General features: G+C 41.2%; 1 protein-coding gene across 1 annotated transcript; it reads right to left on the reverse strand.

The window, feature by feature from the left end:
* Positions 1-1,716: 1,716 nt before the first annotated feature.
* LOC143774683 (olfactory receptor 10A7-like) lies at positions 1,717-13,677 on the reverse strand. Its single transcript, XM_077262435.1, has 2 exons — positions 13,526-13,677; positions 1,717-2,685 (listed from the first exon to the last, which is right to left on the reverse strand). The coding sequence occupies exons 1-2, from the start codon at positions 13,529-13,531 to the stop codon at positions 1,717-1,719; spliced, it is 975 nt and encodes a 324-aa protein (XP_077118550.1). The 5' UTR covers positions 13,532-13,677.
* Positions 13,678-26,304: the final 12,627 nt, after the last annotated feature.

Genomic DNA, 26,304 nt, shown 5'->3' on the forward strand with positions numbered 1-26,304 from the left:
TATTGGTTATTTTACATTTTTGTGGAAAATCAAAAACTGAAAAGTGGGGCTTGCAATATTATTCAGCCTCTTTACCTTAATACTTTGCTGCGATTACAGCTGCAAGTCTCTTGGGGAATGTCTCTATCAGTTTTGCACATCAAGAGACTGAAATTCTTGCCTATTCTTCCTTGGCAAACAGCTCGAGCTCAGTGAGGTTTGATGGAGATCGTTTGTGAACACCAGTTTTCAGCTCTTTCTACAGATTCTCGATTGGATTGAGGTCTGGACTCTGACTTGGCCATTCTAACACCTGGATGCGTTTATTTGTGAACCATTCCATTGTAGATTTTGCTTTATGTTTGGCATCATTGTCTTGTTGGAAGACAAATCTCCGTCCCAGTCTCAGGTCTTTTGCAGACTCCAACAGGTTTTCTTCCAGAATGGTCCTGTATTTGGCTCCATCCGTCTTCCCATCAATTTTAACCATCTTCCCTGTCCCTGCTGAAGAAAAGCAGATCCAATCTATGATGCTGCTACCACCATGTTTGACAATGGGGATGATGTGTTCAGGGTGATGAGCTGTGTTGCCTTTACGCCAAACAAATCATTTGGCATTGTTGCCAAAAAGTTCAATTTTGGTTTCATCTGACCAGAGCACCTTCTTCAACATGTTTGGTGTGTCTCCCAGGTGGCTTGTTGCAAACTTTAAACAACACTTTTTATGGATATCTTTGAGAAATGGCTTTCTTCTTGCCACTCTTCCATAAAGGCCAGATTTATGCAGTGTGAGACTGATTGGTGTCCTATGGACAGACTGTCCCACCTCAGCTGTAGATCTCTGCAGTTCATCCAGAGTGATCATGGGCATTCCATTTCAATATGATCGCTCGCACAGTGCTCCTTGGGATATTCAAAGTTTTGGAAATCATTTTGTATCCAAATCCGGCTTTAAACTTCTCCACAACAGTATCACGGACCTGCCTGTTGTGTTCCTTGGTCTTCATGATGCTCTCTGTGCTTCAAACAGAACCCTGAGACTATCATAGAGCAAGTGCATTTATACGGAGACTTGATTACACACAGGTGGATTATATTTATCATCATTAGGCATTTAGGACAACATTGGATCATTCAGAGATCCACAATAAACTTCTGGAGTGAGCTTGCTGCGCTGAAAGTAAAGGGGCCGAATAATATTGCACGCCCCAATTTTCAGTTTTTGAATTTGCACAAAAATGTTAAATAACCAATACATTTCGTTCAACTTCACAATTGTGTTCTACTTATTGTTGATTCTTCCCCAAAATTTACATTTGTTATCTTTATGTTTGAAGCATGATATATGGGAAAAGGTTGAAAAGTTCCAAGGGGCCAAATACTTTCGCAAGGCACTGTATCCTCTACAGATTGTGTTTGTTTCCTGTTTTGTAAAGATGATGTCATGTCCGTGCACACAACATCTGTAGCCAAAAATTTAATGATTGGCTGCAGTGGACACACGAGCACATTGGACACTGGTTAAGTAGCCAAGTGAACAAAGCCAAGAGCGTAAAGGGGTTAATATATATATATATATATATATATATATATATATATATATATATATATATATAAAATGCTTATTTTTTGAGTTCTGTTAATCACAAACAAGTCATTCAAGATCCAAAATTGAAAGAAAGTATCAAGTTTAAAGAATACGGCATGAAAAATTGGTCAACTTTCTTAAAGATATTTTTATTTTCCATAATTGATTAATAAGTTATTTTTACCATCCTGACAAATTACAAATTTATTGATAAATTCCTTTAGAGATTTTTTGATATCAGAATTTCTAAGACTGTATATAATGGGGTTCATCAATGGAGTAAACACAGTATATAGCAGAGAGAGGAGTTTGTCAACCTTCAAAGATTTTCCTCCTTTTGGAGAAAGATAAACACTTAATAGAGTAATGTAGAATATGGAGACTACAATGAGATGGGCGCTACAGGTAGAGAAGGCTTTCTGTCTACTGACTTTAGACTGAAAGCGCAGGATGGTGACAATAATATTAATATAAGAAATAATAACTATTATGATGGGGATGACCAATACTAGAATACATGTTACATAAGCTTCTAACTCAATAGTGATAGTGTTAGAACAGGCTAATTCTACCAGAGGAACAAGATCACAGAAAAAGTGGTCAATGATATTCGGTCCACAAAACGTCAGCACAGATATTGTTACACAGTACATCAGTGTAATGGAAAAACCCAACACCCAACACATGGCGGCCATTCTTAGACAATGGGTACCTGTCATGATAGAGTTGTAATGAAGAGGATTACAGATGGCCACATATCGGTCATAAGACATCGCTGTGAGAAGAAAACATTCAAATACTTCAGAGGCCGCGAAAAAATAAAACTGATTCAAGCAGCATATAAAAGTAATGCTCGCCCCATTATTAAGTAGAATATGGAGTGTGTTCGGGATGATATCAGTTGGTAACAAGATGTCACTGATGGACAGTTGTGTTAGGAAGAAGTACATTGGAGTGTGGAGACTTTTACTGGTGGAAACAAGGATGATGATTAGGAAGTTCCCACATATTGTCAAACAGTAAACCACCAGGAGAAGACAGAACAAGAAAATATTTAATTGATGGCTGAGTTGAAATCCTAGAAGATAAAAATCTGTGTCCACGGTAAGGTTGTTCTCCTGTATGAATAAAAATAAAAAGGTTTCTAATCAAAATATCATAAGGGGCCAAAATTGGACAACACAAATGTTGCTAGTGCTAAACTACAAGTAAGCATAATATGTTTGGTATTATAATATTACTGTTAAGTTTTTAAAGAGTAAAGAGTTTTTTTTATCATTGAAAGTGGTGACAACGAAGGGGCTTTCTTGCAGCTTAATTCACAGTGGGCGAAGTACTGCACCCAGGCCATTAGAAGAGCATATCCACTCGATATTAAAGCTACTATCCCATTTCCAAATTAAGAATATTGGGTCCTCTAATTCAGCTTGATTAAAAAAATGAATAAATAATACAGGTGATATATATATATACAGTTGTGCTCAAACATTTACATACCCCAGCAGAATTATTGCTTTCTTGGCCTTTTTTCAGAGGATATGAATGATAGCACCAAAACGTTTTCTCCACTCATGGTTAGTGGTTGGGTGAAGCCATTTATTGTCAAACTACTGTGTTTTCTCTTTTAAATCATAATGACAACCCAAAACATTCAAATGACCCTGCTGAAAAGTTCCCATCCCCTGGTGACTTTGACCTGATAACATGCACAGAAGTTGACCCAAATGGGTTTGAATGACTACTAAAGGTAACATCCTCTCCTGTGACCCATTTGTTTGTAATCAGTGTGTGCACAAAATCTGAGTGAGTTTCTTGGATCCAGACAGACTCTTGCATCTTTCATCCAGCCACAGATGTTTCTGGATTGTGAGCCATGGAAAAAGCAAGATAATTGTTAAAGGGAACCTGTCACCCCCCCACCGTTTTTAACTAAAAGAGCCACCTTGTGCCTCACTAATGCTGCATCCTGTCAAGGTGGCTCTTTTATTTGGGGGTCTCTTCCAACACTGAAATATTCATTTTTATAATGTGCCTGCCATACCTGTATTCTGTCCGGGGGGCATGTCTTTTCTCCCGGACACAGACGCCTCCCAGCCATCACTCATTTCCTCCGTGCACCGGTTGCTGCCTCCTGTGCCTTCATTAACGTCTCCGGCACCTGCACTGTAAGTTCCCATCATGTGATGGGAGCCGCAGGGCAGCACAAACTGTGCATGCCCGAAAAAAAGCTTACAGCGCAGACACCGGGGATGTAAGTGAATGCAGAGGAGGAGGTGCCCAGCACACAGAGGAAATCAGTGATGACTTGGAGGCGTTTGTATCTGAGGGGAAAAGACATGCCCCCCGGACAGACTACATGCATGGCGGGCAAATTAGAAAAATGAATATTTCAGTGTTGTAAGGGACCCCAAATGAAAGAGCCACCCATCATTAGTGCTGCACAATGTGGCTCTTTTAGTTAAAAATGCCTGGGGGAAGGGAGGGTTCCCTTTAACGGATTTATGGGAAAAGGTAGTTGAACTGTATAAAACAGGAAAGGGATACAAAAAGATATCCAAGGAATTGATATTGCCAGTCAGCAGTGTTCAAACTATGATTAATAAATGGAAAATCAGGGGCTCTGAAAAAAAAAACACGGACAGGTAGACCAACAAAAATGCTGTCCACAACTGCCAGGAAAATTGTTTGGGATGCAAATAAAAACCCACAAATAACAGCTGAAATACAGGACTCTCTGAAAACTAGCAATGTGGCTGTTCCATGATGCAGAATATGGAGGCACATGAAGAAAAATGAGCTGCATGGTCGAGTCGCCATTACTGCTCAAATGCCACAAAGTGGGCAGTACAGTGGCTCAGTGGTTAGCACTGCAGCCTTGCAGCGCTGGAGTCCTGGGTTCAAATCCAACCAAAGACAACATCTGCAAGGAGTTTGTATGTTCTACCAGTGTTTGCGTGGCTTTCCTCCGGGTACTCCGGTTTCCTCCCACATTCCAAAGACATACTGATAGGGAATTTAGATTGTGAACCCCAAAGGGGACAACTATGATAATGTGTGCAAACTGTGAAATATGTTAGGCTATGTAAAAATAAAGATTATTTACTTAAAGGGAACCTGTCACCACGTTTTTGGAAGATGGGATAAAAATAGCGTTAAATAGGGGCAGAGGTGGGCGTTACATTAGTGTGTGTGTTATGCGTTTATTACCCACCTAAGTTGCCGAAATAACTTTGCAAAGTCTCCGTTTTCGCCTGTCAATCAGGCTGGTCAGGTCGCATGGGCGTGGTGTCTTCACCCAGATTTGGCGTAGTTTTCCGTTGGTGGCGTAGTGGTGTGCGCATGCCCAAGGTCCCGAATCCTCTTCCAGGGGATTTAAAATAGCGCGGTGTTCGTTATTGCATTGGTGATCGGTGGGCGCGGCCATCTTCCTTTGGCCGCGCGTGCGCAGAAGCAGCGCTCTGCTGGCCGCGGCTTCAGGAAAATGGCCGCCGCGATATCCATCTGCGCACGCGCGGCATCGCGGCGGCCATTTTCCTGAAGCCGCGGCCAGCAGAGCGCCGCTTCTGCGCACGCGCGGCCAAAGGAAGATGGCCGCGCCCACCGATCACCAATGCAATAACGAACACCGCGCTATTTTAAATCCCCTGGAAGAGGATTCGGGACCTTGGGCATGCGCACACCACTACGCCACCAACGGAAAACTACGCCAAATCTGGGTGAAGACAACGCCCATCTGACCAGACTAGCCTGATTGACAGGCGAAAACGGAGACTTTGCAAAGTTATTTCGGCAACTTAGGTGGGTAATAAACGCATAACACACACACTAATGTAACGCCCACCTCTGCCCCTATTTAACGCTATTTTTATCCCATCTTCCAAAAACGTGGTGACAGGTTCCCTTTAAGTGTCTCACCTACAATATGCAAAACAGTGCATACACAAGCCTCAAAGCTACTGGAACAGGGTAATTTGGAGTGATGAGACCAAAATTGAACTTTTTGGCCACAACCATAAGCGTTACATTTGGAGAGGTCAACAAGGTCTATGATGAAAAAAACAACATTCCTACTGTAAAGCACGGAGGTGGATCGCTGATGTTTTGTGAATGTGTGAGCTACAAAGGCACAGTAAATTTGGTCAAAATTGAAGGAAAGATGAATGCAGCACGTTATCAGCAAATGCTGAGGCAGATTTCCACTCATCAACCCGGAAGCTGCGCATGGGACATATTTGGATGTTTCAACATGACAATGATCCAAAACACAAGGTTAAGTCGACCTATCATTGGCTACAGGAGAACAAAGTGAAGGTTCTGGAGTGGCCATCTAAGTATCCTCACCTCAGTACAATTCATGCTAGACAGCCCATGAATTTACAGGAACTGGAAGCATCTTGCCAAGAAGAGTGGGCAGCTTTACCATCTGATAAAATAAAGAACCTCATCCACAACTACCACAAAAGACTTCAAGCGGTCATTGATGTTAGACGGGACAATACACAGTATTTAGAAATGGGGTATGTGAACTTTTGACCAGGGTCACAGGGTCATTTGGATGTTTTGGGCTGTCATTATGATTTAAAAAGAGAAAACACAGTAGTTTGACAATAAGTGGCTCCACCCAACCACTAACCATAAGTGGAGAAAACGTTTTGGTGTTATCATTTATATTCTCTGAAATAAGGCCAAGAAAGCAAAAATTCAGCTGGGGTATGTAAACTTTTGAGCACAACTGTGTGTATATATATATACAGTGGGGCAAAAAAGTATTTAGTCAGTCAGCAATAGCGCAAGTTCCACCACTTAAAAAGATGAGAGGCGTCTGTAAATTACATCATAGGTAGACCTCAACTATGGGAGACAAACTGAGAAAAAAAAATCCAGAAAATCACATTGTCTGTTTTTTTATCATTTTATTTGCATTTTATGGTGGAAAATAAGTATTTGGTCAGAAACAAACAATCAAGATTTCTGGCTCACACAGACCTGTAACTTCTTCTTTAAGAGTCTCCTCTTTCCTCCACTCATTACCTGTAGTAATGGCACCTGTTTAAACTTGTTATCAGTATAAAAAGACACCTGTGCACACCCTCAAACAGTCTGACTCCAAACTCCACTATGGTGAAGACCAAAGAGCTGTCAAAGGACACCAGAAACAAAATTGTAGCCCTGCACCAGGCTGGGAAGACTGAATCTGCAATAGCCAATCAGCTTGGAGTGAAGAAATCAACAGTGGGAGCAATAATTAGAAAATGGAAGACATACAAGACCACTGATAATCTTCCTCGATCTGGGGCTCCACGCAAAATCCCACCCCGTGGGGTCAGAATGATCACAAGAACGGTGAGCAAAAATCCCAGAACCACGCGGGGGGACCTAGTGAATGAACTGCAGAGAGCTGGGACCAATGTAACAAGGCCTACCATAAGTAACACACTACGCCACCATGGACTCAGATCCTGCAGTGCCAGACATGTCCCACTGCTTAAGCCAGTACATGTCTGGGCCCATCTGAAGTTTGCTAGAGAGCATTTGGATGATCCAGAGGAGTTTTGGGAGAATGTCCTATGGTCTGATGAAACCAAACTGGAACTGTTTGGTAGAAATACAACGTGTCGTGTTTGGAGGAAAAAGAATACTGAGTTGCATCCATCAAACACCATACCTATTGTAAAGCATGGTGGTGGAAACATCATGCTTTGGGGCTGTTTCTCTGCCAAGGGGCCAGGACGACTGATCCGGGTACATGAAAGAATGAATGGGGCCATGTATCGTGAGATTTTGAGTGCAAACCTCCTTCCATCTGCAAGGGCATTGAAGTTGAAACGTGGCTGGGTCTTTCAACATGACAATGATCCAAAGCACACCGCCAGGGCAACGAAGGAGTGGCTTCGTAAGAAGTATTTCAAGGTCCTGGAGTGGCCTAGCCAGTCTCCAGATCTCGACCCTATAGAAAACCTTTGGAGGGAGTTGAAAGTCCGTGTTGCCAAGCGAAAAGCCAAAAGCATCACTGCTCTAGAGGAGATCTGCATGGAGGAATGGGCCAAAATACCAACAACAGTGTGTGGCAACCTTGTGAAGACTTACCGAAAACGTTTAACCTCTGTCATTGCCAACAAAGGATATATTACAAAGTATTGAGATGACATTTTGTTTCTGACCAAATACTTATTTTCCACCATAAAATGCAAATAAAATGATAAAAAAAACAGACAATGTGATTTTCTGGATTTTTTTTTCTCAGTTTGTCTCCCATAGTTGAGGTCTACCTATGATGTAAATTACAGACGCCTCTCATCTTTTTAAGTGGTGGAACTTGCTCTATTGCTGACTGACTAAATACTTTTTTGCCCCACTGTATATATATATATATATATATATATACACATATATATATATATATATATATATATATATATATATATATATATATATATATATATATATATATATATATATATACAGTACAGGCCAAAAGTTTGGTCACTCCTTCTCATTTAAAGATTTTTCTGTGTTTTCATGACTATGAAAATTGTAAATTCACACTGAAGGCATCAAAACTATGAATTAACACCACATGTGGAATTATATACTTAACAAAAAGTGTGAAACAACTGAAATTATGTCTTATATTCTAGATACTTCAAAGTAGCCACCTTTTGCTTTGATGACTGCTTTGCACACTCTTGGCATTCTCTTGATGAGCTTTAAGAGCTAGTCACCGGGAATGTTCTTCCAACAATCTTCAAGGAGTTCCCAGAGATGCTTATCACTTGTTGGCCCTTTTGCCTTCACTCTGCAGTCCAGCTCACCCCAAACCATCTCGATTGGGTTCAGGTCTGGTGACTATGGAGGCCAGGTCATCTGGCGTAGCACACCATCACTCTCCTTCTTGGTCAAATAGCCCTTACACAGCCTGGAGGTGTGTTTGGGGTCATTGTCCTGTTGAAAAATAAATGATGGTCCAACTAAACGCAAACCGGATGGAATAGCATGCCGCTGCAAAATGCTGTGGTAGCCATGCTGGTTCAGTATGCCTTCAATTGTGAATAAATCCACAACAGTGTCACCAGCAAAGCACCCCCACACCATCACACCTCCTCCTCCATGCTTCACGGTGGGAACCAGGCATGAAGAGTCCATCCGTTCACCTTTTCTGCATCGCACAAAAACATGGTGGTTGGAACTAAAGATCTCAAATTTGGACTCAACAGACCAAAGCACAGATTTCCACTGGTCTAATGTCCATTCCTTGTGTTCTTTAGCCCAAACAAGTCTCTTCTGCTTGTTGCCTGTCCTTAGCAGTGGTTTCCTAGCAGCTATTTTACCATGAAGGCCTGCTGCACAAAGTCTACTCTTAACAGTTGTTGTAGAGATGTGTCTGCTGCTAGAACTCTGTGTGACATTGACCTGGTCTCTAACCTGAGCTGCTGTTAACCTGCGATTTCTGAGGCTGGTGACTTGGATAAACTTATCCTCAGAAGCAGAGGTGACTCTTTTTCTTCCTTTCCTCATGTGAGCCAGTTTCTTTGTAGCACTGGATGGTTATTACCACTGCACTTGGGGACAGTTTTAAAGATTTCCCAATTTTTCCGACTGAATGACTTTCATTTCTTAAAGTAATGATGGCCAATCGTTTTTCTTTACTTAGCTGCTTTTTTCTTGCCATAATACAAATTCTGACAGTCTATCCAGTAGGACTATCAGCTGTGAATCCACAGACTTCTGCACAACACAACTGATGGTCCCAACCCCATTTATAAGGCAATAAATCCCACTTATTAAACCTGAGAGGGCACAACTGTGAAGTGAAAACCATTCCCAGTAACTACCTCTTGAAGCTCATCTAGAGAATGCCAAGAGTGTACAAAGCAGTCATCAAAGCAAAAGGTGGCTACTTTGAAGAACCTAAAATATAAGACAGAATTTCAGTTGTTTCACACTTTTTTGTTAAGTATATAATTCCACATGTGTTAACCCTAGAACGCATACCTGGGGCCTCGCAGGCCTGCCAGGTAACTCGTTTTCTATTTTCTGTAAAAGTACTTTAGTTAGAATTTGAAAATCTAGGTAATCCTCAGGTATATAGTTGTTAGTAATTTCCAGTTATTCATATGTTTTTATATTACAGACATTTCGGTATAACAACCTTTTTTTGGGACTACCCCATATTCACGCACCTGGGGCCTTTTAGGCATGTACTAGGTTTACATGTGATACTCAGTCTTTTTGTCTGTATTGTTGCTGGGGAAGAACTTTTATGACTCTGCTATTGCTGCTATTGCTGGGAAGAGTGTGGATTCTGCATTCCCTTTTTTCCAATATCCTTGATGTGTCAGCCCTCAATAGCTACATTGTTTATTGTCAAACTAATCCAGAATTCCATGCCAACAGGAAAGACAAGAGACGTCTATTTTTGACAGAACATTGTTATGAACTTTTGATGCCTACTATGATGTAGAGAAGCAGCATGATATGCTTATCAAGGCAAATTACAGAGGCAATGATCCGATGTGGAATACGCTTTCTGGAACATCCAGAGCAAAGAGAAAAAAAAAGCGCTGCTATATTTGTCCAGCATAGAAGGAAAGAAAATCGGAGCGTTTCTGTTCTACTTGCGGACAAAATGTATGCAAGTAACATTCAGCCGAAAAAATAATATGCGAGAATTGTCGGGGGAATATGTAAAGTTACAAATAAATATTCCTGCACCAAGTTTGCTACAACCAAAACATTTTTTCATAAAAAAATTGCATATAGAATGCCTATATTTGGCGTGCCCGTTTACTTACTTTTTTGTTGTTTTATGCACATAATTATGTTTTGAAATATACACATCTTAGGCTGTGTTCCCAGTAGCGCTGGAGTTCGCCAGAAGGGGATCCATAATGGATCTGACCTCCTGGTAACTCCAGGATTCCGCCAGCCTTAGCTGGGGTCACCAGGAGGTCAGATCCATTACGGATCCCCTCCTGGCGGACCCAAGCGCTAGTTGGAATGCATCCTTACCTTGCAATTGTAAAATAAATTTTGAAAAGTATTTTTATTTGAGTTATTCCGTGTTATTTGCACACAGGCCTAAAAGGCCCCAGGTATGTGAATATGGGGTAGTCCCAAAAAAAGTTGTTATACCGAAATGCCTATAACATAAAAATATATGAACAACTGGAAATTACAAACAACTATATACCTGAGGAATACCTAGAGTTTCAAAATTCTAACTAAAGAAATTTTACAGAAAATAGAAAACAAGTAACCTGGCAGGTCTGCGAGGCCCCAGGTATGCGTCCGCCAGCCTTAGCCGGGGTCACCAGGAGGTCAGATCCGTTACGGAATCCCGTCCTGGCGGACCACTGCGCTAGTGGGAATGCATCCTTACTCTGCAATAAACTTTGAAAAGTATTTTTATTTCAGTTATTCCATGATAATTGTAAACAGGCCTAAAAGGCCCCAGGTGCGTGAATGTGTAGATTTCTATGGGTATGCGTTCTAGGGTTAATTCATAGTTTTGATGCCCTCAGTGTGAATTTACAATATTCATAGTCATGAAAATACATAAAATTCTTTAAATGAGAAGGTGTGTCCAAACTATATGTGTGTGTGTGCTTCCCACAAAATTAGAATATCAGAAAAAAGTTAGTTTATTTCAGTTCGTTAATACAAAAAGTGATCTATTTATTTCAAGTGTTTATTTCTGTTAATGTTGATGATTATGGCCTACAGCCAATGAAAGCCTAAAAGTGATTATCTCAGTAAATTAGAACAAAAAACACCTGCAAAGGCTTCCTAAGCATTTAAAAAGGTCCTTTAATCTGTTTCAGTAGCTCCACAATCATGGGGAAGACTGCTAACTTGACAGACATCCAGAAGGCAGTCATTGATACACTCCACAAGGAGGGTAAGCCACAAAAGGTCATTGGTAAAGAACCCAGCTGTTCACATAGTGCTTTATCCAAGCATATTAATGGAAGGTTGAGTGGAAGGAAAAAATGTGGTAGAAAAAGGTGCACAAGCAGCCAGGATAACCGTAGCCTTGAAAGGATTATTAATAGTGTTGAGCATTCCGATAACGCAAGTATCGGGTATCAGCCGATACTTGCGGTATCGGAATTCCGATACCGAGTTCCGATATTTTTGTGATATCGGAAATCGGCATCGGAAGTTCCCAGTGTATGGTTCCCAGGGTCTGGAGGAGAGGAGACTCTCCTTCAGGCCCTGGGATCCATATTCATGTGTAAAATAAAGAATAAAAATTAAAAAATAGGGATATACTCACCCTCTGAGCGCCCTGGTTGTAACCGGCAGCCTCCGTTCCTAAGAATGAGCGCGTGAAGGGCCTTACATGACGTCGCGGCTTGTGATTGGTCGCGTGAGTGGTCTCATGAGCACTCACATGACCAATCACAAGCCGTGACGTCATCGAAGGTCCTTAACGCGCTCATTCTTAGGATCGGAGGCTGCCGGTTACAACCAGGGCGCGTCAGAGGGTGAGTATATCCCTATTTTTTATTTTTATTCTTTATTTTACACATTAATATGGATCCCAGGGCCTGAAGGAGAGTTTCCTCTCCTTCAGACCCTAGGAACCACCCAGGGATACCTTCCGATACTTGTGTCCCATTGACTTGTATTGGTATCGGGTATCGGTATCGGCGATATTCGATATTTTTCGGGTATCGGCCGATACTATCCGATACCGATACTTTCAAGTATCGGACGGTATCGCTCAACACTAATTATTAAGAAAAGGCCATTCAAAAATTTGGAGGAGATTCACAAGGAGTGGACTGCTGCTGGAGTCATTGCTTCAAGAGATACCACACACTAATGTATCCAGGACATAGGCTACAAGTGTCACATTCCTTGTTTCAGGCCAGTCATGAACAATAGACAATGCCAAAAGCATCTTATCTGGGCCAAGGAGTAAAAGAACTGGACTGTTGCTCAGTGGTCCAAAGTGTTGTTTTCAGATCAAAGTAAATTTTGCATTTCACTTGGAAATCAAGGTACAAGGGTCTGAAGTAAGAGTGGAGAGGCCACAATCCAAGCTGCTTGTGGTCTAGTGTGAGTTTTCCACAATCAGTGATGGTTTTGGAAGCCATGTCATCTGCTGGTGTAGGTTCACTGTGTTTTATCAAGACCAAAGTCAGCGCAGCCATCTAGAGCACTTCATGCTTCCCTCTACTGACGAGCCAATACCTGGTTTATAAACAACAGTATCACTGTGCTTGATTGGCCAGCAAAATCGCATGACCTTAATCCAATGAGAGACAGCAGACCCAACACTACAAAGTAGCTGAAGGCTGCTATCAAAGCAACCTGGGCTTCCCTAACCCCTCAGCAGTGCCACAGGCTGATCGCCTCCATGCCACGCTGCATTGATGCAGAAATTGAAGCCCCGACCAAGTATTGAGTGCATTTACTGAACATACATTTCAGTAGACCAACATTTAAAATTTTAAAATCATTTTGTGTTAGAAAGTATTCTAATTTACTTAGATAATGACTTTTGGATTTTCATTGGTTGTAAGCCATAATCATCAACAATAACAGACATAAACACTTGAAATACATCACTCTGTAAAGACTCTATATAATATATGATTTTCACTTTTTGCATTGAAGAACTGTAATAAATTAACTTTTTTATTATATTCTAATTTTGTGAGAAGCACCCGTACAGTGTGATCAGTGTCTCCAGTGTTCTCTTACTGCAGTATATATATTTATATATGTTTGTAGAATCCTTGCAGTGCTTAATAGGGCATCCAAAAACAGGGTATGCACAAACAACTTAATATAATGGGTCTCAGGAAAATCCTGTTCTTTATTCTTTAACCCCTATTTCTATTATGGATCAACATGTTAGGGCATGCTAGGCTATGGGTTGAACTGGATGGACTTAAAGTCTTCCTTCAACCTTAATAACTATGTAATATATTTAGGAATGTTACTTACACCCATAGAGTCACTGCTGGCCGGTGGGGTGATGTGGCAGAGAGAATAGTTTTAAAGTTGGGTTTTTAAGAGAAGACCAAATTCAGGGACATAGTCATAAACCTGTTGGATTGTAAAAATAAAAGCCAAGGTCAAGAGCTAAACACCAGAAAATAGGATTAGACAAGCAACAGACCATGATAGCTACAAACTGTAACTGGGCTGTGCATTTTGACTATATAGTTTTCCAGGGGCAGGTGTTTAAACAGTCACATTTGGGTCATGCTGTGAACCGCATCTATTTGAGGCCTCCAAGGCTCCAGAGCCCGGGTGCAATTGCAAACCCTGCACCTGTTGTAGTTACGCCCCTGGCTTCTATTTTACTAGCCCAAACCTGGATTTCTTCTCTGGTCCTCAATGTACTAAATAATGTAAATGTCACTACACTGAAATCTGAAATTTTCTGCACTTTCTAATGTAGGCTGCCTCTAACATGAGGCGAGGAGGATTGTTACTGGGGTGAGCTATTGACTGATAAATGTCAATTGCTTAGAGGTTGCATTGAGTTTTTTGTGACCTCGCAGGCTATTAAGTACTGTACCTTGATCCTAGAGTGATGTTTTGTTGGTTGTCCACTCTTGGAGAGCATACCTAAGGACTTGCATTTCTGTCAGTCTTTCTTTCTGTGGATTAGTGGAGTCCAAACTCTTTAGAAATGGTTTTGTAATCATTTCCAGTCTAAGCACCAACAACTCCTCAGAGTTCCTCAGAAATCTCCCTTCTTTGATTCATACTTTCACATATGTGTATTGTGAAGATCATGATTTAATAGTTTTCTCTTCTTTAAATTAAACAGGTTGCGCGCCATACTCTAATTTTACCCTCAAACTATTTGCTACTCTTAAAGGTTCACAGACTTTTGCAATGCACAAATATGTAATGCTGAATGATTAACTTCATTAAAGGGAACCTGTCACCTGAATTTGGCGGGACCAGTTTTGGGTCATATGGGCGGGGTTTTCGGGTGTTTGATTCACCCTTTCCTTACCCGCTGGCTGTATGCTGGCTGCAATATTGGATTGAAGTTCATTCTTTGTCCTCCGGAGTACATGCCTGCGCAAGGCAATATTGCCTTGCGCTGGCGTGTACTCCGGAGGACAGAGAATGAACTTCAATCCAATATTGCGGCCAGCATGCAGCCAGCGGGTAAGGAAAGGGTGAATCAAACACCCGAAAACCCCGCCCATATGACCCAAAACTGGTCCCGCCAAATTCAGGTGACAGGTTCCCTTTAAAATATTCGAAAATCTGATATTTTTGCATAATTTGTTTAATTTTGTTTTTTTATCATTTTTTAGGACTTGCTCTGCAGGGTTCAAAAACTTTCAAGCACCATTGTAATTATTTTATATTGTTTGCTGCATCACAAATGATAAGGCTGAAACAAAAACAAAAGAATTTAACCACTTTTCGAAGGGCCCATTTTCTGTTTTGCAGCCTTGTTTTGTTTTTCCCTCCCCTTTTTCCCCAGAGCCTTAGCTTTTGTATTTTTTTATACACAAAGATTTGTGAGGTCTTCTTTTTTGCAGGATGATTTTTACTTTTGAATAACACCATTTAAGTTATCACAAAATGTACTGGAAATGAAAAAAAAATTACAACAGCAGTAAAAATGGGAAAAAAAAAACAAAAACTAAAACCCAAAAACTTTAACATTTTTGGGGGAATTGCTATTATCATGTACATCATGTAGTAAAAAAAAACCCTTGCAATTTGATTCTCCTCATCACTATAAAAACGGTGATATCAAAAGTCCATTTTTTAAAATTAATTTAGTGGTAAAATAAAACAGAAGTTTGATAAAAAAAATGTTGGGTTGTGTTCCCATACTCACAGACCGGTAACATTTTAATTATTCAGTTGATAGAGGATTATTTTTTACAGGGTGAGATAACATTTTCATTGACACCATTTTGGGACAGGTAGTACATTTTGAACGCTTGGTACAGTATTTTTTATGGTCTTGCAGCAACCAAAATAAAAACACAATTTTTTATTTCATATTGTTTAAAACTTTTTTTTACATTTCACTGTTCCTATTAGTCCTCTTAGTGGACTTGTAGCTGCGATAGTCTGATCTCCTCTAGTATGATGCCCACCATACCAACATACTGTTAGTGCCACTGTCAGAGAATGACTGTGAAATTTAGCAGGTTAACAATTGTGGGCTTGATTGTTAGAAGCAGGTTCTGGCTGTAACACACAGACATTACCTGCCAGATATGTGGCAAAACTCACCTTATGAGGCTGATCAATAGACGCGCCAACGACTAGCACCATACATGTACTGTGAATGTCGGTAACGGCTTAAAGTGCTGAACAATTATATATGCAAATTGCCTCTTCTGAGAAAAAGAGGACTTAACTCTATATGTTGTGAATTTGGATTCTGGGCTCCCCCGGTGGCCGCTTGTGGAATTGGACTTGTCATCCTTTTTCCTGTTTCACCTGGTTCCATCAGTAGTGGGTGTCGCTATTTAAGCTCATTTCTCTGGTGGTTTCTTGCCGGTCAACAATGTTATCTGATGCCTCTCAGTGCTTGTTCCTGCTTCTGACAACTACTAGATAAGTTGGACTTTTGTCCATGTTTTGTTTTGCCTATTTGTTCCAGTTCACAGCTGAAGTTTTGTTACTGTGTCTGGAAAGCTCTCGTTGATCAGGGATTGCTACTCTGGCGTTATGAGTTAATGCCAGAGTTTAAGGTAATCTCTGGATGGTGTTTTGTTAGTGTTTTTCTGCTGACCATGAAAGTATACTATCTGTCTTCTGCTATCTAGTAAGCGGACCTCAAATTTGCTAAGACTATTTTCCTGCTGCGTTTGTAGTTTCATCTGAACTCACCGTCATTATTTGTGGGGGGCTACTGTCTTCTTTGGAATATTTCTCTAGAGGTGAGCCAGGTCTTATATTTCCCTCTGCTAGCTATTTAGGTCTTAGGCCAGAGCTGGGCATCTAGCGATAAATAGGAAATGCTACCTGGCTATTTCTAGTTGCGCGGCAGGCTTAGTTCATGGTCAGTATAGTTCCATCTTCCGAGAGCTTGTCCCTCTATAGGCTTGCTATGATCTCTGCCTGCAGAGATCATGACAGTTTGACCGGCCAATAAAGTGTTAAAGACCCAGGTTGAGAAAGGAGAGTTATAAGAAGTCTGCTGGAATTTTTTTTTTTTTTTCTCCAGTCTGCCTTGCTGCAGTCTTTTTTCTCTCTCTCCTCCTAATCTCTGTATGCTCTGTGTGCACCTGACAATAATGGATCTCCAGAGTGTAACTGCGGGTTTGAATAATCTCATCACGAAAGTACAAAATTTACAAGATTTTGTGGTACATGCTCCGGTATCTGAGCCGAGAATTCCTTTGCCGGAGTTCTTCACAGGGAATAGAGCTAGCTTCCAGAATTTCCGAAATAATTGTAAGCTTTATTTGTCCCTGAAGTCTCGTTCAGCTGGAGACCCTGCTCAGCAGGTTAGGATTGTGATTTCCTTGCTCAGGGGTGACCCTCAAGATTGGGCCTTCTCATTGCCAGCAGGGGATCCTGCGTTACGCGATGTGGATGCGTTTTTTCTGGCCTTGGGCTTGCTTTATGAGGAACCTCATTTGGAACTTCAGGCAGAAAAAACTTTGATGGCACTATCTCAGGGGCAAGACGAAGCTGAAGTTTTCTGCCAAAAATTCCGTAAATGGTCTGTGCTTACTCAGTGGAATGAGTGCGCTTTGGCGGCAACTTTCAGAGAAGGTCTCTCTGATGCCGTTAAGGATGTTATGGTGGGGTTCCCTTTGCCTGCAGGTCTGAATGAGTCCATGACAATGGCTATTCAGATTGATAGGCGTCTGCGGGAGCGCAAACCGGTGCACCATCTGGCGGTGTCTATGGAAAAGACGCCAGAAAGTATGCAGTGTGATAGAATTCTGTCCAGGAGCGAGCGACAGAATTTTAGACGGAAGAATGGATTGTGTTTCTATTGTGGGGATTCTACTCATGTTATATCAGCATGCTCTAGGCGTACAAAGAAGCTTGATAAGTCTGTTTCCATTGGCACCATTCAGTCTAAGTTTATTTTGTCTGTAACCCTGATTTGCTCTTTGTCATCCATTGCCACGGACGCCTATGTTGACTCTGGCGCCGCTCTGAGTCTTATGGATTGGTCCTTTGCCAATCGTTGTGGTTTTAATTTAGAGCCTTTGGAGACTCTTATTCCTCTGAAGGGGATTGACTCCACCCCATTGGCTAATAATAAACCACAATACTGGACACAAGTAACCATGCGTATCAATCCGGATCACCAGGAGATTATTCGTTTCCTGGTGCTGTATAATTTACATGACGATTTGGTACTGGGATTGCCATGGTTGCAGTCTCACAACCCAGTCTTGGACTGGAGAGCAATGTCTGTGTTGAGCTGGGGATGTAAGGGTATTCATGGGGACGTACCTTTGGTTTCTATTTCGTCGTCCATTCCCTCTGAAGTCCCTGAGTTCCTCTCTGATTATCAAGACGTCTTTGACGAACCCAAGCTTGGGTCGTTACCTCCGCACCGTGAGTGCGATTGTGCCATAGATTTGATACCGGGTTGTAAATATCCAAAGGGTCGTTTGTTTAATTTGTCTGTGCCGGAACATGCTGCTATGCGGGAATATATAAAGGAGTCTTTGGAAAAGGGACATATTCGTCCATCTTCTTCTCCCTTGGGAGCTGGGTTTTTCTTTGTCTCAAAAAAAGACGGCTCTTTGAGACCATGTATTGATTATCGGCTTCTGAATAAGATCACTGTTAAGTATCAATACCCATTGCCATTGCTTACTGATTTGTTTGCTCGTATAGAGGGTGCTAAGTGGTTCTCTAAAATTGATCTTCGTGGGGCGTATAATTTGGTGCGGATCAGGCAGGGGGATGAGTGGAAGACCGCATTTAATACGCCCGAGGGCCACTTTGAGTATTTGGTCATGCCTTTTGGTCTTTCTAATGCCCCTTCAGTTTTCCAGTCTTTTATGCATGATATTTTCCGCGATTTTCTGGATAAATTTATGATAATATATCTGGATGATATTCTGATTTTTTCTGATGACTGGGACTCTCATGTCCAGCAGGTCAGGAGAGTTTTTCAGGTTTTGCGGTCTAATTCTTTATGTGTGAAGGGGTCTAAGTGCGTTTTTGGGGTCCAGAAAATTTCCTTTTTGGGGTATATTTTTTCTCCCTCTTCCATTGAGATGGATCCCGTCAAGGTGCAAGCTATTTGTGACTGGACTCAGCCCTCCTCTCTTAAGGGTCTTCAGAGATTTTTGGGCTTTGCCAACTTTTACCGCCGATTTATTGCTGGTTTTTCGGATGTCGTTAAACCACTGACTGATTTGACCAGACAAGGCGCTGATGTTGCTAATTGGTCCCCTCATGCTGTAGAGGCCTTTCAGGAGCTTAAGCGCCGTTTTGCCTCTGCCCCTGTGTTGCGTCAGCCTGATGTGAATCTGCCTTTTCAGGTTGAGGTTGACGCTTCGGAGATCGGAGCTGGGGCAGTGTTGTCGCAGAAAGGTTCCGACTGCTCCGTCATTAGGCCTTGTGCCTTCTTTTCTCGCAAATTTTCGCCCGCAGAGCGGAATTATGATGTTGGGAATCGGGAGCTTTTGGCCATGAAGTGGGCGTTTGAGGAGTGGCGCCATTGGCTCGAGGGGGCTAGGCATCAGGTGGTGGTATTGACTGACCACAAAAATTTGATTTATCTTGAGACTGCCAGACGCCTGAATCCTAGACAGGCGCGCTGGTCTTTATTTTTTTCTCGCTTTAATTTTGTGGTGTCATACCTACCGGGTTCTAAGAATGTTAAGGCAGATGCCCTTTCTAGGAGTTTTGACCCGGACTCTCCTGGTAATTCTGAACCCACAGGTATCCTTAGGGAGGGAGTAATTTTGTCGGCCGTTTCTCCTGATCTGCGGCGGTCCTTGCAAGAGTTTCAGGCGGATAGACCGGATCGTTGTCCGCCTGATAGACTGTTTGTTCCGGATGATTGGACCAGCAGAGTCATCTCTGAGGTACATTCTTCTGCATTGGCAGGTCATCCCGGAATTTTTGGTACCAGGGATTTGGTGGCAAGATCCTTCTGGTGGCCTTCCCTGTCACGAGATGTGCGAGTCTTTGTGCAGTCATGTGACGTTTGTGCTCGGGCCAAGTCTTGTAGTTCTCGGGCTAGCGGACTGCTGTTGCCCTTGCCTATTCCTAAGAGGCCTTGGACACACATCTCGATGGATTTTATTTCAGATCTGCCTGTTTCCCAGAAGATGTCTGTCATCTGGGTGGTCTGTGACCGTTTCTCTAAAATGGTCCATTTGGTTCCTCTGCCCAAGTTGCCTTCTTCTTCTGAGTTGGTTCCTCTGTTTTTTCAGAATGTTGTCCGATTGCACGGTATTCCTGAGAATATTGTTTCTGACAGAGGTACCCAATTTGTGTCTAGATTTTGGCGGGCATTCTGTGCTAGGATGGGCATAGATTTGTCTTTTTCATCTGCTTTTCACCCTCAGACTAATGGCCAGACCGAGCGGACTAATCAGACCCTTGAGACATATCTGAGGTGTTTTGTCTCTGCTGACCAGGATGATTGGGTTGCTTTTTTGCCATTGGCAGAGTTCGCCCTCAATAATCGGGCCAGTTCTTCCACCTTGGTGTCCCCGTTTTTCTGTAATTCGGGGTTTCACCCTCGATTTTCCTCCGGTCAGGTGGAATCCTCGGATTGTCCTGGAGTGGATGCGGTGGTGGAGAGATTGCATCACATCTGGGGGCAGGTTATGGACAATTTGAAGTTGTCCCAGGAGAAGACTCAGCGTTTTGCCAACCGTCATCGTCGTGTTGGTTCTCGGCTTTGTGTTGGAGATTTGGTGTGGTTGTCTTCTCGTTTTGTCCCTATGAGGGTCTCTTCTCCTAAGTTTAAACCTCGGTTCATCGGCCCTTATAGAATATTGGAGATTCTTAATCCTGTTTCTTTCCGTTTGGACCTCCCTGCGTCCTTTTCCATTCATAACGTTTTTCATCGGTCGTTATTGCGCAGGTATGAGGTACCTGTTGTACCTTCAGTTGAGCCTCCTGCTCCGGTGTTGGTTGAGGGTGAGTTGGAGTACGTTGTGGAGAAAATTTTGGACTCTCGTGTTTCCAGACGGAAACTCCAGTATCTGGTCAACTGGAAGGGTTACGGCCAGGAGGATAATTCTTGGGTCAATGCATCTGATGTTCATGCTTCTGATCTTGTTCGTGCCTTCCATAGGGCTCATCCTGGTCGCCCTGGTGGATCTGGTGAGGGTTCGGTGCCCCCTCCTTGAGGGGGGGGTACTGTTGTGAATTTGGATTCTGGGCTCCCCCGGTGGCCGCTTGTGGAATTGGACTTGTCATCCTTTTTCCTGTTTCACCTGGTTCCATCAGTAGTGGGTGTCGCTATTTAAGCTCATTTCTCTGGTGGTTTCTTGCCGGTCAACAATGTTATCTGATGCCTCTCAGTGCTTGTTCCTGCTTCTGACAACTACTAGATAAGTTGGACTTTTGTCCATGTTTTGTTTTGCCTATTTGTTCCAGTTCACAGCTGAAGTTTTGTTACTGTGTCTGGAAAGCTCTCGTTGATCAGGGATTGCTACTCTGGCGTTATGAGTTAATGCCAGAGTTTAAGGTAATCTCTGGATGGTGTTTTGTTAGTGTTTTTCTGCTGACCATGAAAGTATACTATCTGTCTTCTGCTATCTAGTAAGCGGACCTCAAATTTGCTAAGACTATTTTCCTGCTGCGTTTGTAGTTTCATCTGAACTCACCGTCATTATTTGTGGGGGGCTACTGTCTTCTTTGGAATATTTCTCTAGAGGTGAGCCAGGTCTTATATTTCCCTCTGCTAGCTATTTAGGTCTTAGGCCAGAGCTGGGCATCTAGCGATAAATAGGAAATGCTACCTGGCTATTTCTAGTTGCGCGGCAGGCTTAGTTCATGGTCAGTATAGTTCCATCTTCCGAGAGCTTGTCCCTCTATAGGCTTGCTATGATCTCTGCCTGCAGAGATCATGACATCTATAGCACCACCTGTTGGAAGTCGAGATCCTACAAGTCACAATCAACCCTTTAACGAGTCGTGCAATATGACTTAGGATTAAAGCCAAATCAGTATCTCAATTTGCAGACACGGTGTTTCGGGCTGTTGGCCCTCGTCAGTGCGAAGCATGAGAACTGAACAATAATAGAAATTCACTGTGTCAAGTACAAAAAGCAGACAGCACCGCCGGCTTCACCGGGTCCGTACGCCTGAAGTGCCACACACAGACTAGAGCTGTGCCTTGGGATCTTGGGTGCTCCTCAGAAAAAACACATGAATACTGTCCATCAAAAGAAAGAAAAATAGGTAGCACTCACCGATCCTTAAAATGTATCCTTTATTCAGTTACGATTAAAAAATCTTCATGGCCTGGGAGTGTGAGGACAGGAGTGTGCAGGTACTGACGATGGCCATTTCACGCTGATGCAGCGCTTCTATGAGTCAATGGTTAGAAGGACATGTCGTGAGAAGAAATACCTCCTTCAAGGCACACTCCTCCCGCCACACTTCTTACCCACCCAATTATTGCTTTGATTCCTTTTATATTAAAATTATTTTATCACAAGCTGTTATCAGATTGTTTTGGTTGGGGTGGTTTCTGTTAAAATATTTTATATGGAAGATTTTCCTGAAATAAATCTGATTTTCTAACCTGGGCATTTTAACAGAGATCCTTTTGTAATTATGGCTGAATAATCAATGATGAATTTATTGCATATTCAGATTCCACTGGAATTTTTATCCAGTTTGTAAATTGATTTTTTTGCATTGGGCTTCTTAACAATGTTTTAAAATTTTAATACAGATTCAGTAACCAAATTTCTTAACAATGATGCAATATGGGAATTAAACCATTCTTGCTTATCACTATCACTTACCTCAGATATTTTCATGTTCCTTCCCTTTGTAATGGAATATTGTTTATTATCCTAACATTGATCTGAGAAGAAAAATGATCAATAGAAGTATGAGCACAATGACAGCATCAAGGAACACGGGGCTTCAACAAGATCGGTCATCAGTTCAAAAGTGTCTCATTTATGCTCTCATTCACTTCCCTCACACTAGTATTCCTTTTTTTTGCCTGGTAAATCCAGAAATAGATTTCAGAGTAATGTTCTTCTTTATTTCGTGCTTCCAATAATTTTGATTGTCTGTACAAGTGGACTTTGCGAAAAATAAAATAAATGAAGTGCACAATTCATTGGTAAGGATTGAAAGGGTCATATCTTTGGAACCATTTGGCAGAAAAAAGAAAAGATTAAAAACAGAATACTCAGTATTATAATAGGATTGAAAATTGGACCATTTTCACTTGGTTTCAGGTCTTTATTAAAAGGAGACCATGTTGTGTATAACAATAATGCAATAAAACATACACTAAAATACACAATAAAAAAATCTCTAGCTTCATATTCCGTATCTCTCAGACTATAAGACGCACTTTTTTCCCCAAAATTTGAGAGGTAAATAAAAGTGCATCTTATAGTGAAAATGTAGCTTACTGGGGGGCCAGCGACATTGATGCGGGGTCACAGCCCTCTCTTAGCCCCATCAACAGAAGAATAAAAATGTTACGGTCTCCTATAATTACGACACAAAGTAACTGTTTCTTTATGATATTGTGAATTTGTTTTAATCAATTAAGTAGATAAAAAAATGATGTTTATTTAATATCATCAAAATCGGACCGACCGGGACAACAATATTTCAAGGTCACAATAAATGCTGTAAAAACAAAGCCCCCCAAAACTATAGTAGAGTTACTTTTTATTTACCATTTTGTCTAAGTTGGAGTTTTTTTTTTTCGTGTTTTTCAATACATTATATAGGTTAATATGAATTATGTCCTTCAAGACTACAATCTTTACAGTACAAAAAATAACCCCTCAGATGTCTATGTTGATGTAAAAATAAAAACATATGGACTGATTGCATTAGGTGAGATAAAAAACAAAACAGCAAAAGCTAAAAGTCCATTGTTTTTTAAGGGGTTAATAATAACATAGAAAAATAAAACTTAGAATAAACACGAATCCACCTGCCCTTCAGCCTTGATGACTGTAGTTGTGATGAATCAGTTATTGATGATTTAACCCCTTACTTTCAACATATCCCAGTGATTTTGAAAATGTTTTAATGTTTTCTATTCATGACACCTTATACTTTATGATAGTGGGGAGCATAGGTTTATATGGTTTGAATTAAAGAAAAAAAACACAAAAACGCGACAATTTTTTTTTTTTTTTAAACGTGCAATTTTCAATCTTTGAATGATAACCGTTTTAATCCAGACATTGACACTTCTCTCAATGGTTAATAAATAATATTTAACTCATGTTGAGTTTACATCAGAACCATGTACAAAATGTTCTTTTACTTTTTTGGTATTTTAATAGATTTAAAAATGTAGCAGCAAAGTGTATCTTGCATAAAAGCATGTCAACAAACCGATCCTGAACTGCACTTCTGGTCTGCCCTTTTCTCCCTGCCAATTCTTCAGGTTCTTCTCAATAAGACCTTATGTAGACTTGTACCCACTTCTTCTCTAGATTCTCCTTATTTTCTAGCTCCTCCACTAGTTCTGCTCTAGCAATTCCATCACCAATGTTATGTACCTTCATAGACTATCTTGTGTCCGGTAAGTACAATGCAGCGTTCATACAAACATTTACAACTTGTGCTTTCTTTACATGTCTGCACTCATCTCCAGAAAAAAATGCCTGACATTCTTAACCCTTCTCTCCCTTTCACCTCCACCCATAGTATATAATCTGGCTCAGCAGTTACTGACTTATGTCATTAATCTTTAATAATCACCTGCAAAGAAAAACATTTTTTTGGCTCTAAAATATTTCTAAAATCAATCAGAGTATCCAAAATGAATATAAACTTACTATGCATCAGATTTTTCTTCTTTACAATTTATTCTTAGTCAAGATCAATTGTGCTACATCCTCCTGTTGAAAATATTCTTGTGGATAAATAATAAAATAAATAATAAGGTAATGAAACATCCAATTTTACACAGCAGCTTCCCAGAAAAGTGATCCTTTGTGGGACGAACAGACTCAAAGTAACTACCAGTATTTATATATATCGGCAAAAAAAAGGAAGAGGACGGAAGAAAACAACTTCAGGAGATGCTTTGCCATTCATTACCGCATGCGTCCCCTGTGTTTTAAATCCCCGAAGTCACAAAAGTTAAACTTAATAAAAAAAAACTTTTTAAAAAGTAAAATTTTAACTTCAGCAAAAGTAAAAAAAAGTAAAAATATGAAATTAAAATGACATGCAATTTTTAAAGTCAGGAAGGGGTTAATATCTTGAGGACCAATTCTCCTGCCCTAACTATGGAGTAGATAAAATATACAGTGAATGACATTATAGGGATTGGTTCAACTGCAGTTGTGACTAGAGATAAGCAATCTTGTTTGGAAAACTTATGCCAATCTAAAATTCATCATGAACATAGCACATCTGGATTCGTGTTCAGTTTCCAAATAAATTTTACCCATGTTCAGCAAAAATCAGCCAAAGTTTGTTACATGGTCGCTTTTCCACCAATGCTTTTGTTAGGACTGGCTAGGATACTGGAGCTGTATGATGAGCAGGGGGGACGTGTTTTATGAGGGGAGGGGGTGTGTTTAGGTCAGAGGAGCAGCGGACCATACATCTTTTGTTTTTCTTAATGTGTGTACATTCCGGCAGCCAATCAGGGAGCAGAAACTATCCACAAAATCATGACACAAGGTCTTCTGGTTGCCAAAGTCACATGTCCCTGTTCATATAAATAGTTGACATCTTGTCAGTTAGCTAAATAGGATCATGTCCTGTATAAAATCGATCTTACAGCATCTAACTAGATTGTGCAAAAACTGTGTGGCAGTCTCAGGAGGCCACATTTGTTAATCAACATCATTTAGGCAAAACCTGTCCTTTAGTGAGATATCAGAAGGCCAGGTTTCCTCATAGAAAACATTAGGACTAATTTTGGGGTTCAGCCAGTAGGCTGCATTTTCAAATCCAAATTGTTTGGGATAAAACTGTGTTGCAGTGAGGAATCAGAAGGACACATTACCTCTTAAAAATCGTTTGGCTTAATATAGGGGACCGGACAGGAGTCCCTATTTGCTAATCCTAACAGTCTGTGATTAAACTGTGCTGTATTGAGGAATCAGAAGGCTGGCCACATTTTCTCTTAATATTGTTCAGCGTAATACAGGGGTTCAGCCAGGAGGCCGTATTTGCTAATCCAAATCATTTGGGATCAAACTGTGTTGCAGTGAGGAAACAAGAGGACAAGCCAACAACCTGCAGTGATCCTCAGTCTACTGAACTGCAGCATGACCATCTCTACCCTCTCCTAGTGTATACTCACCCGTGCCCTGTAGATTGTGAGACCTCGTGGGCAGGGTACTCACTCCTTCTGTACTTGTGTGTGCCTTTTTTTTCTTTTGCTCATGTCTATTGTACTTGCCTATATTTTCCCCTTTCGCATGTAAAGCGCCATGGAATAAATGGCACTTTTAAAAAGTCTAACAATAATAATAACTAGGGTTGAGCGAAACGGATTGGACAAATTCAAAAATCACCGACTTTCGGCAAAGTCGGGTTTCATGAAACCCGACCCAATCCTAGTGTGGGATCGGCCATGCGGTCGGCGATCAGCACGCAAAAGTTGCTTTTCA

This window comes from Ranitomeya variabilis, chromosome 5, assembly GCF_051348905.1.
Source record: "Ranitomeya variabilis isolate aRanVar5 chromosome 5, aRanVar5.hap1, whole genome shotgun sequence".
Taxonomy (NCBI): domain Eukaryota; kingdom Metazoa; phylum Chordata; class Amphibia; order Anura; family Dendrobatidae; genus Ranitomeya; species Ranitomeya variabilis.